The sequence below is a fragment of the Diadema antillarum genome, unplaced genomic scaffold, assembly GCF_040938485.1.
Source record: "Diadema antillarum isolate AM-2024a unplaced genomic scaffold, OU_Dant_1.0 seq00001098_RagTag, whole genome shotgun sequence".
NCBI lineage: Eukaryota > Metazoa > Echinodermata > Echinoidea > Diadematoida > Diadematidae > Diadema > Diadema antillarum.
Window position 1 is genome coordinate 199,508 of NW_027271915.1, and position 11,247 is coordinate 210,754.

At 39.9% G+C, this 11,247-nt stretch overlaps 1 protein-coding gene across 1 annotated transcript in view; it reads right to left on the reverse strand.

Moving 5' to 3' along the window:
* The window catches only part of LOC139743607 (phosphatidylinositol 4,5-bisphosphate 3-kinase catalytic subunit alpha isoform-like), a 58,986-nt gene extending 48,044 nt beyond the window's left edge, over window positions 1-10,942 (reverse strand). The window contains exons 1-2 of the mRNA XM_071654083.1: window positions 10,883-10,942; window positions 7,537-7,883 (exon numbers count right to left, since the gene is read on the reverse strand). Coding sequence (XP_071510184.1) covers window positions 7,537-7,882 — 346 coding nt within the window. The 5' untranslated portion in view covers window position 7,883; window positions 10,883-10,942. The remainder of the gene's footprint in view (window positions 1-7,536; window positions 7,884-10,882) is intronic.
* Window positions 10,943-11,247: the final 305 nt, after the last annotated feature.

Genomic DNA, 11,247 nt, shown 5'->3' on the forward strand with positions numbered 1-11,247 from the left:
TAGTACATAGATTTCTGTCCAGTGTAACATAGCATGTTACCCCAAAATTTCATTTTCGCAAAAATTCTTTCTTCCTTGAAGCATTTTTTGGGGCAAAGTTATTTCTCATTAAATTGCTCTAAAAGATCATATTGTATAATATGGGGGTGGGTAATGTACATTGGAAGCAGTCGAAATAAAGTGGCATCCCTGAGATGTACCCTTTTAGTATGGAAATGCCCATATTGCAGATAATTGGACATATGGTATTTTCAACACTAGGTAAAATCTTACTCTTTTTTTTTTGCACAAAAATGCACAGATAACTACCTAAAAATGTGAGGGTACACATTGCTTTTTTTTTGTTCAACAGAGTGGCATCATCAGATCATATTGCATCATACCTTCTTGTGAAGCAAAATGCAACTGAATTTCTATGTGTATGCCATGCATCATAAACAAAGAATCTAATCAGGAATCTAAATCTAGCCATTTCTCTTTTTCTCTCTCTCTCTCAGCAAGGTGAATCATTGCACTCTGATAATTTCAGGAACTCCGGATATGACATCAAACTCGGGGGTAATCATGACCAATGGAATCATCACATCACAGTCATCACATTTACAGAAAGGAAAGAAATAAAAAGAAAAGACAATATAAAAAAAAGCAAGAAACACTTATAAAACTAATGATACAATAATTACAATAATTACATGGGTATGTGCAAGATCATATCAATTTTCATCATGTGTGTGTAGGTCACACACATAACGACGAGACTGTCCTTCCAATTGAGTCTGGAGAAGATATCCTCTGACAAACACATGTTTGAATGCCATCTTTATGGATTGTGGAAACAAAAAAGATCACTTTGCCGTGAAATAAGAGAGCCATTGCCATGACAACCATGACATCAACCAAGAGTAATCACGTTATTTACGAAACTGAGTTACGTCAACTGAAGTACACTTGACACAACAGTCAAGTAAGATATTCTGCAAATGGGGAGATTTTTGGATTTTTTTTGTGTGCTTTTGTTTTCACTTCTTCAACACTTCACAAAAGTGAGAGAGAAAATGAGAGTGGGGACTTGGTACGGGAGCGAAGTGACCAAGGGGGGGGGGGGGTTGTCGTTGGGAGGAAGGTGTCCCCTCTCCCATGGTGGGGACTCTTCTTGGAATTTGAGGTACGAAAAATCCCCCTTTTTAATACACTGACTCTACAATTAGAATTTACTGTTTCTGAAAAAAAATTGTAATTCTTAAAAATGAGCATCTAGGGATATCGAAGATATTGAAATTATGAGTTCATTGATTATTAAGAAATTGTACTAAAACTAAAAATATGTTCTACCTGTCCCCCCCGTTCATACAATTACAAACATGAATTATCTTCAGCCTATAAATTCAGGGATACAAAATACATGTAACTGTTTTCTATTGATTTTCCTTTTTACATCCATGGACATGATGAACAAGTACGTTATTAAAACAAATATTTGCCCTATAAAGTACAATCATCACCAATACATCATCCATCATACGGCCTCTATGGATGAAATGTAATCACACATCCATTACAATTCACCGCAGTCTGCGAGACCATTTGCTCATAAAAATGAGCAATAGAAAGCACTTATACTAGAGAGAGAGAAAGAGAGAGAGAGCGGAAAACAACCTCAGAGCGGGCAGAAATTCTGTAAACATCCAGTTCGATTGATGTTATTGATTTCTACATATTGCAGCATTCCATTTCGCCAATGTTGATATTCAGCGGTGCTCAAACTCTGCAGTGTTCCACCGCAACCTTAGCCACTATTTCACGCTTAGCAAATTATTTTAATAGCTGGGTGTACAATCATGAAGGGAGAACATGTGGATTATTGCCATACATTGCACAATTTGTGAATTTGGGGAGAGGTCTAGTAAAATGTTAACCCATAAACCGCCACCTATTCTGTTTGACGATAATAGTAACACGGCATGTACACTACATTTTGTATCTCCTCCGAATCAACCTTCCACCAGTTAATTCTTAAAATCCAAAATTGCCGCTGCCTTGCGTATTGTGCAGGTGATTTACAAATGTATATATGCCCAAATGTGGTCATCGCAGGTTTCAGACAACCAGAAGAGCTTTTAATTTTTTTATCACCTTTTTTAAAAGCACAGGAATAATGATAAATATCAAAGTTATTAATAACATTTATACAACACTCCTAGAGAATGATAACTACATGTCTGAGCATTAACAAAAAGCCCTGTATGCATACACCGTACCATCATAAACTAGTTGCACATACATAATTGTACACTGCATGCATTCATAAAATGAGAGCATACTTACAACACACACACACACACACACACACACACACACAAAAGCAGAGGAACAAAGTTATTTACTTACAATTAATCAAAAGATACAATCTTTTAAACAAATTATGAGATTAAAGAGTTGAGATGAAAGACCAACAATTATAAATCTCTCGCATTGCTAACCTCAGTATCTCTCCATCAACAAGCAAATAAACCTACTACAACAGCAACACACTGTCTTGCCTGGATCCTCAATTTGGTTTTTAATATTATATAACTTGTTATTGGGAAGGTTGCATGGATGCAGAAGAGAGAAAATGCTGTACACACAAGACCTGAAAGAAGTGGCCACTGCTACAGTCACTACTTTTGTTGAAAAGGAAGGCTTCCCAGAAAAACAAAATACCGATCACCTGGAAAAAGCAAGAGGAGGATGACAATAACAAGCTATTTTTGTCCAGGGAAGGAGAATGAGACTGAGACGAAAACAAATGGATCGGATCGCGGAAGGCAGAGAAGGGGGTACTGAGTAGTTTGTCTCGAAATAGCAATTTAAACAAAAACAAAAGCACAATCTTCCAGGCTTTTCCCCGCGACAACCAGCCTCAAAACAGACCCTGGGGTGTGTTTAAACGCGATTGATGCACATCAATTTCTCAAGTCATGGCAGAAATGAACCAAACACAGCAATTGTTTGCGATGACGACTGGGAATGTATGCAACCTGTCACTATATGTGACCCGCTACAACAAAAAGGTCCTAAAGTCGCGCACGGTCGAAGCCGTGAAAATCGAGTTTGAAGTCAGAGCATTAAAATTGGTCAAAACTTACGATTTTCTGATTTTGATATATTATTGGAGTCTAACATGTCTTCTATCATCTGTCAAAATTTTGAAGCAAAATGATGAAAGGAAAGATAAAAACATAGCGCTCTTCTGAGCCATGTTTTTTGGCGTTTCAACGAAGCAGAAACTGGTTCGAAAATTTGGATTGAGCACCACAGATAGGTTCCGCCCCTAACAACGACCAGAGTGATCTCATTGGTCAGTTTGCTGCTTGCTGCTAACCGAAGCGTGAAGCTCGCACACTGCCCAGTCGACTGGTGCGTGCGGGCGGGGTGCGCTATGCTCAGCCGCTTCTCACATCCTGGTCACTGATTGGTTGGTGAGGAGACCGCCGACGCTGATGTGCTTGAATGAACTCTTTGGGGGTTGCTAGGGCTTACCTTCTATTGTCCAGAGGTGAAAACTGACTTGCGTGTCCCTTGATCACGATTGCGTCGAAAGGAAGACTTTAGGGCGCTTTTCTCGAAACAGTGATTTTCCAGACGTCTCGACATGCTCTCTTTTAAACATCGATATCTCCGCAGCCGATTATTTTTATAAAATGTGTTATATATCAATTTAAAGCAGAAAGATTAGGGGATTATATCATGCAATTTTCAAACAATCGACCTCGCCCGACTTTAGGATCATTTTGTTGTAGCGGGTCACATATTGTATGTTATACCTCCATGGTATAGATGCAAACCTTGATGTAGAAAGTAATGTTAACCACGGTGAGTTGGCAGGAAAAGAAAGAACTTTGATATCTGTCTAAATTTTGATTAAAAGTCTAATCACTTAGCTCTGTCACGCTCACATTTCAAAATAGAATGTTTTGACACATGAAACTAGGTTTCCTCTCACCTCCCTGGTTTTAAGGAAGCATGACACTATCCCCCTGTTCAGACACAAACCAGTTTTATATACCAAAACTCGTTCAGACACATTTAATCTCAACTCTTCTGGAAAACGCGGTACCGATGTGTGTTGCACATGTTGTCATGGTCATGATGTTGCCTCTAGCCCCTGCCTACCCTTCACCCTTCAGGCACCCAGCTACTGTAAAAGTGGATATTTTCGCGCGACTAATTTTTCGCGCTTGGCCAGGTGAGAAGAGTTTCGTGTGTTTTTAATTCCGCGGAATCAAGACATCACGCACACGAACACATGGCAAGAAAAAATATTCGCGTGCTTTTATTTTCGCGCTAGTTGCTGGTTGCGCGAAATGCGTGAAAATTTCAACACCGCGAAAATTTCCACTTTTACAGTATACCATTCTACATATATGGTGTTCTATAATATGGTGACCATAGAATGGTATACAGACGCACAAGGAATGGTGATACATTCTTGCGATCTAGTTCGAAACGATGCCCTGACTGTCGTTCCATTATATCGAAGATGTCATTTTGTCATAACACATTGTTTCGTTATTACTGTATGTGTACATCATTTTGTCAGTCAGCTTTCAGATGTATAAATTCACTCTATGGCTGTACCATTTTGTATAGTTCTTCACCGTTTTGGCATTTTTTTTTTGTTGCATCTGACCACCCTGTATGATGTTGTTATAAAGTGCCTATAGATACAGTGGACTTCCGTTATAATGAAGTCCTCGGGACCGGCAGTTTTTTTCTCCCCTATCGAAATTCTGTAATAACCGAACAAATAAACAATAAAAAACCAAGAGAAGATAATGTTATGGCCTGAAATTTTATTTCGTTGTCACCGGAATTCCGTTATAACTGTGCTCTCTATAACGGGAGTGAACTGTATACATGATAAAATACCTCCAGCATGCTTCACTGCATTTACACTTCAAAGCCTACTTTTTTGGCGGCAGGCTATCTACATATGTAGATGAGTTCTCTATTTGGTTTGGTTGACTTTGGAACACAAGAAAACTTAAAACAGGCAACTGACTGCTCATTTCATTTTCTGAAAGTATGACCTACAAAGTGTATCTGCCACTGGCAAGTCGGAAAGTGGCTTTGGAACATCCCAATCTCATTGCAAACCTGAGACTGTGCAATATCTCACAGTAGTACCAAAATCTGAGCATTTGAAATTCGGTGACATCAGGGACTTTTACATGTAGATTGTGTGGACACGACAGCGGTCAGGCCACCCGAAAGTGTGAGCGAACCATTCCCGACGACTCCCGTCAACACCAGAGTAAAACCATTTTAGATTTCAGTCGACGGTGAGTACAAATCAACAGATGTGGTGACGTCATAATCGTTGTGCTAAATAGAAGCTGCGCATGCTGCCTGTCCTCACTCTGGGAGGATGTGAAATTCTTCGAGGACGCATTCTCGATTCTGGAAGGAAGTGCCAGAAAATCTGGAGCATGCGCAGTATCATGAAATGATGTCATCACGTCGCAGTCCACGTCCTGGGTGCGAAATCTACAAGTCCCTATTATCAGTCCTCCGTGGCGATACCATGACAGATAGTGTGCGTGTCAGGAGCGCCCTCAGAATAATTTTTGGAGTTAGAAAGATGGAACTGTGGCGCAGGGGTTTCTGATAAACCTCCACCCCCCCCCCCAATTTCTGTTCTTTCCCCCCAGCTTTCACCTCAGCTCACTTTTCTAGAACCTTTTACTGTTGAATGGAAAATGCATATTTGATGACATTCCCATTCATTACCAGAGCTTGACGCATGAACCTGCCCTGTCACACTAGGGATTAGTCTGGCGCTCAGACCTGTTTTTCTCCGCTCCAAAGAGGACAGGCAAATCTGTGCTGTAAAATCCCATGCTGCCAAGCAAATCAACAACACACACCTTGGCCAGATTCAGTTAACATTCTCCGACTTTTGCAGCAACTTGTGTACTGCAGAGATGCTATAAAGTTAACTGTTGACTGTAGTAACTTTACTTTGATACATTACTTTATGAAAAAGGTCTAAATGATTAGACTATTACATTGTAGATGAGCTATGATGTGACTGCCAGGGTCAAAGAGAATGTTTAATGCATACTGCAGCCCAGGGACCAGAGTAATTACACAGATCATTCGTGATTGCTAAGGGCACCAAAACATTTGTCTCCTTCTTCTTCTTGTCTTTATGCAATGGCACAAGATTAAGATCATGAGATACTGCCTCTCTGGTTAAAATGTATAAGATTGAAGAAGAGATGATTGTATACATTTCAGAATACAATTACTGTACATTCCAAAGAGATGATTTGGCATAATTTTTTTATTTATTTTTTATTCTTATTATTTTTGTTATTATTATTATTTTTTTATTTTATTTATTTTTTTTTTGGGGGGGGCGATATAATTCACAGCTCTTTTGCCTTATTTGGCTTCTGTATTTCATAACATGTTGTAATTAAATACAACATGATACATACAAAGATATGGAGACATGATGATATAACATCATCTGTTAGATTCTATTGGATAGACACTCCCTTGGTACCATGAAACGAAGCACATCACAGATTTCTTGCTTGCCCTATCTCTCTCCCTTATCTCTGGCTAGCTTTCTTACTACAGTATTCATACAGACTCTTCTTCCTTCTTTCTACAGTACTACATTTTGTGGAAAAGCAGTTTTTGATGAGCAATTTTCGAGATGGAGCTACAGTTATAGGAATTTGAAGAATATAGGCCTAATCAAGAGAGAAATATTTAAAGTTAAGTTTATAGGATAACTGCAATCGATTATCCCTTGGTGACAGCCCCTTGTTCAGAAAACAAAACAGACAATTGAGAAAGAGAGGTTTACAGTAACACCATGTGTACATTGTATAATCAAAGTTTGAATGGACTTTTGCTTGGCAAAAGAAGAGCCTGAAAAGAGGAGATTGGAGGAGGGAAGCAACATGGGCAGAGTGTAAAGGGAGAAAAATCGTGGCAATCGAGTAGCAGCAGTGAGGAGCTGGAAGTTGAAGCTGCGCTAGCAGTGGAGACCTCTCTTCCTGATTTGCATCACCAATGCCAACCTTCAAACAAAACAAAACTGACAATTCTCGCTAAAGGGATGGTGTAGTTTTGGTTGAGATGGGGTTTCAGGTTTCCAACTTTTTTGTAAGAAAATGAGAAACCTCTTCTGAAATATGAAATAGCACATAATTCTGAGAGGAATTCAAAGCTAATTTGATGAAAATTGATTTTGAAATGGCTGAGATATCCAAAACAAAGCCTGTTAATAAAAGGTGGAAACCACCTTTCATTAGGATCGCTTTGTTTTACTTTGTTTTTGGATATCTCAGCCAGTTAAAAACCGATTTTTATCAAATAAACTTTGAATTCTTCTTTAGAATTGTATGAGCCTCACTCTTTAACATTTCATAGAGTGGTTTCTAAGTATCTTCCAAAAAGTTAAAGGCTGAATCCACACCTCAACCGATACTATGCCATCCCTTTAAACCACAAATTACTGATACCAACATTGCTTACCAATTTCATAGTTGAGCATCTTCTCCTCACGGTTGCCAGCCGGCTCCACCACCTTCAGCCAGGGCTGGAAGAGGCGCAGGTCGCAGAGCCGGCGCCCCTCGTCGTAGAACTCCTCCTTCTCGGCATCCTGCGTGATGCTGACGAAGATGTAGGAGTTGGCCTCGCCAAGGAGGTGGGCCAGGGGGTACTTGAGGGCCTCCCGCCACAGCATGGCCTTGACCGTCTCCAGGGTGGCCTCCCGGACGCACTCCAGGGGCACCATGATACCGGTGGGCAGAAGGCATTCCACCAGGATCTTGGAGGGCATCAGGTGGGAGCCCCACAGCTCCCCTGATGAAGGCGGCATCCTGAAATGATATCAAGAGCGGTTGACAAAGCTGCTCATATCCATAGTTTGCTAAGTGAACTTGCCTGCTTGGTTCTGCAGCAGTTCTCACATGTTTACTGCATTGAATATGGATTATGTACGCAATTACTCTGTGAAGTTCCCATTCTTTTTTCCAGTATTACCAGTTTTGCCATCACTTACTTTGGTGATGAAGATACCCTGATACCAAAGCAAAATCTTCAGGGGAATCATCAGTTTGATGTTGCTGTTACAGTTAGAGGCAGCAGCAGTGAAGATGAGCAACATTTACTCAATATGCCATTGAGGCAACATATTCTATGCCTTCATTTCACTGCATCTTTCACTCAATGCCCGAGTTTTTTAGAAACATCTGTCGAGTATAAGCTATTTTACTGCTAAGGTTTGACGTTGAGAGGCTAGGGTCTGCGGGAGAAACTTTCAAACAGCATGATGTAACTATTAGAATGGACAGACTGGCATCAGATTTGCAGCTAACTCAAAAGGGTACTTTACAGTAGAAACAACAACAAACAAATAGTCAAGAGATGTTTCATAGACATACATGAAAAGATGCTTTTCTAATATACTCATTACAACATAAGTCAAAGCTAAAGTTAGATACTGCTGGAATGGTAGATCCCTTAACCCATTGAGGACGAGTCCCCGAGTACATACTCAGGCAAATGTCTATGGGAAATGTGTGTTGTAGTAAAATCAGTCCGTCCTCAACGGGTTAACAGATGCAAGGCTGCATTTCCACTTGCCTGATAATAAGTTTAGGGTTGCAAGTGGTGAGCTTTGATCAGATGTGCTTTCCTTATCACATTTATTTTCATATTAGAGTACTGCAACCCTGTATTTAAGCTCTCTCATTCAAATCATGCAATGGTACTTGGTCATCAAATAGCATGCAACCTGTCAATTAAACTGCAGAACTTTTTTTTTTTTTTCATACCTGCAAGTCTGGCTTACTGTCTTTATACAGTCTATCAAAGTGGATGATTTTTACACATGTTTTCCATTTAAAAATATTATCACACAAATTCTGTAGGGCCTAAATTTATGAAAACAGAGGCTATATCTTTATTCGAACATTACTTCTTAAAACATAGGCCTACTTTAACAGACACATTGGTGCAAAATAAAAACACTGCAAAACTTTGCTTCTTTTTTTTCATAGACTCTATTGTATTCCATATTTTTAATTTTTATATCCAACTTCTCTCTTCTCTCCATCCAAATCACTAAAACAATGGAATACATGATATGTATTATGTCATGATGCTATGATTTTGAGTGTTGCAGATCTGTATATTTCAGCATGTCCTTTCTCAAGTTGGTGGTTGTACCAGAGTACTGTATGCATCTGCTTATAGTGGAAGTCATCAGTGTGGACAACTTTGTAGTCAATAAATCAATCATGATTCAAGTCCATTTAAGATGAGGGCTTCGTTTTATAAAGTGCATACTGATTCTGAATTGAACAATGTTCTATTGTTGTAAATGATGACCACGTGCAAACAGTCAAGGCAACAATAGCCTAAACACACAAATACGTCATTACACACCAAGAATTTGCCTTAATACGTGTGTATTGCTTTCTATTCTTGCACATAACCACAAATGTTCCTTGGGGGAAGGGAGGTCAAATCCTACCAGTTCTACCATTTTTATGACCATCTCAAGTTCTAAATCTAATATTCCTTGTGATAAAGTACTAGCTTTGATTAGGCAGCCTATGGTCCCTGGAAATCAACAAGCATAGCAGGAGAGTGGATCGTATCACCAGATGCTTTTTTTTTCCTGTCACTCTTAATTCCGTACTCAGGATGAAATTTTGGCTAAAATAACACTCAAAACAATTATTGGAAATAGACTTTGAATTAACCCCTCTTCAAAAAGTTAGTGCCGCAAAGTCGCATTATAATTTCGGACATGATTTTTGTAATCGAATAATCAACTTTTTTTATCTTATTCATGCACCAGAATTGCAATTCATACCAATTCAACGTACACATTCGTACCGAGCAGACTAAAAAGAGAAAATCAACAAATGAGGCTCTAATTTCGTATTGTATGGCGAACATTTCGAACAATTTACGGGATAAAATCTTGTGATAAATTTACATCTTCTTCTAAACCTGACGTGAAATGTGAATTTCTTGGCATTTCTATATTTTTGTGTCGCATTTTTGGGCAATTTCAGCTCATACAACGCTCTGTCATGCTAGTCTATGAAGTCCTGCGCGTATTGAATGTCATTATTACGCAGGGATGTGCGCGTCCGGAATTACCATGCTGTCCAAGTAGTCCATAAATAGACCTGTACAATACATTTAGGTGCCTACCATGAATGTAGACCCTAGTGAATTCTAACCTTTCTAGACCCATAGACCCCTATCAGATATTCCAGATAATACTACAATAGGGTTCTATTACTTAGTAAGAAGAAACTGACATAAACCATGCAGTGCAAACTAGTAATTCACCACCACACACTGCACAAACAACATCCCAGTGCTCACAAAGTGATGTGTACCTGAATTGGGAGTGGATGCTTTTTGTGTTAGTTTTAATCTAAACACTGCTGCATCCATCGTGAGAAGTGTGGAAACTGTGGTTGATTAGCAATACTAGCAATGCCACAACACTCCACAATACTCATGTGAACTGTGCTGTGTAATGGCAACAGCCACAGCCGATAAACAAGTCGACTATCTGACATATAAACTTCGCATCTCTCGAGCTCTCGCAAACTTCGACTCCTCTCACATCACTACAGCCTGCTGCGCTGGCAGCGAAGCGGCCTGCCAGACACCCACGGCTCAAGCAAGGTAAAGCACGGATGCTCCTGACACAAATCCGCATCGCGCTGGCTCTGACTGAGTCTAGAGTAGAAATATTTTTCGCGGTGATTCAACATCAGAATACATACGACACTTCAAAAGATACTATAAATTGAAATGCTAATTGAAATGCTACGGAAATATTACTTACGTCACGCACTCAATATCCCAGAGAGTTGTTAAATCCCTCTAAATCACAGCATTTGAATGGCCTCCACAGGCAGGCGCAGCAGTATGAACGGGTGGGATAAAGGTTATGTACGTGGGAGATTGTATTTTCGTATGAGCTAGCTTGCTAGAGGTACGACGGCCGCCCGATATCAGAGCCGCCGCCGCCGTACACCGTGGCTTGGCTGTCTCTTGTGTGTGTACGGACGACGTACCGACTGCTAGCATAGCGCGTGTGTAGATTGTGCCCAAGCTGAGAGAGGGACAGTCGGGAGAGAGAAAAAAGTTGTTTACCACTTTTGTAGTTTACCCAGCATTCCAATGGAGAAGTTCATTCAACCTGATAAA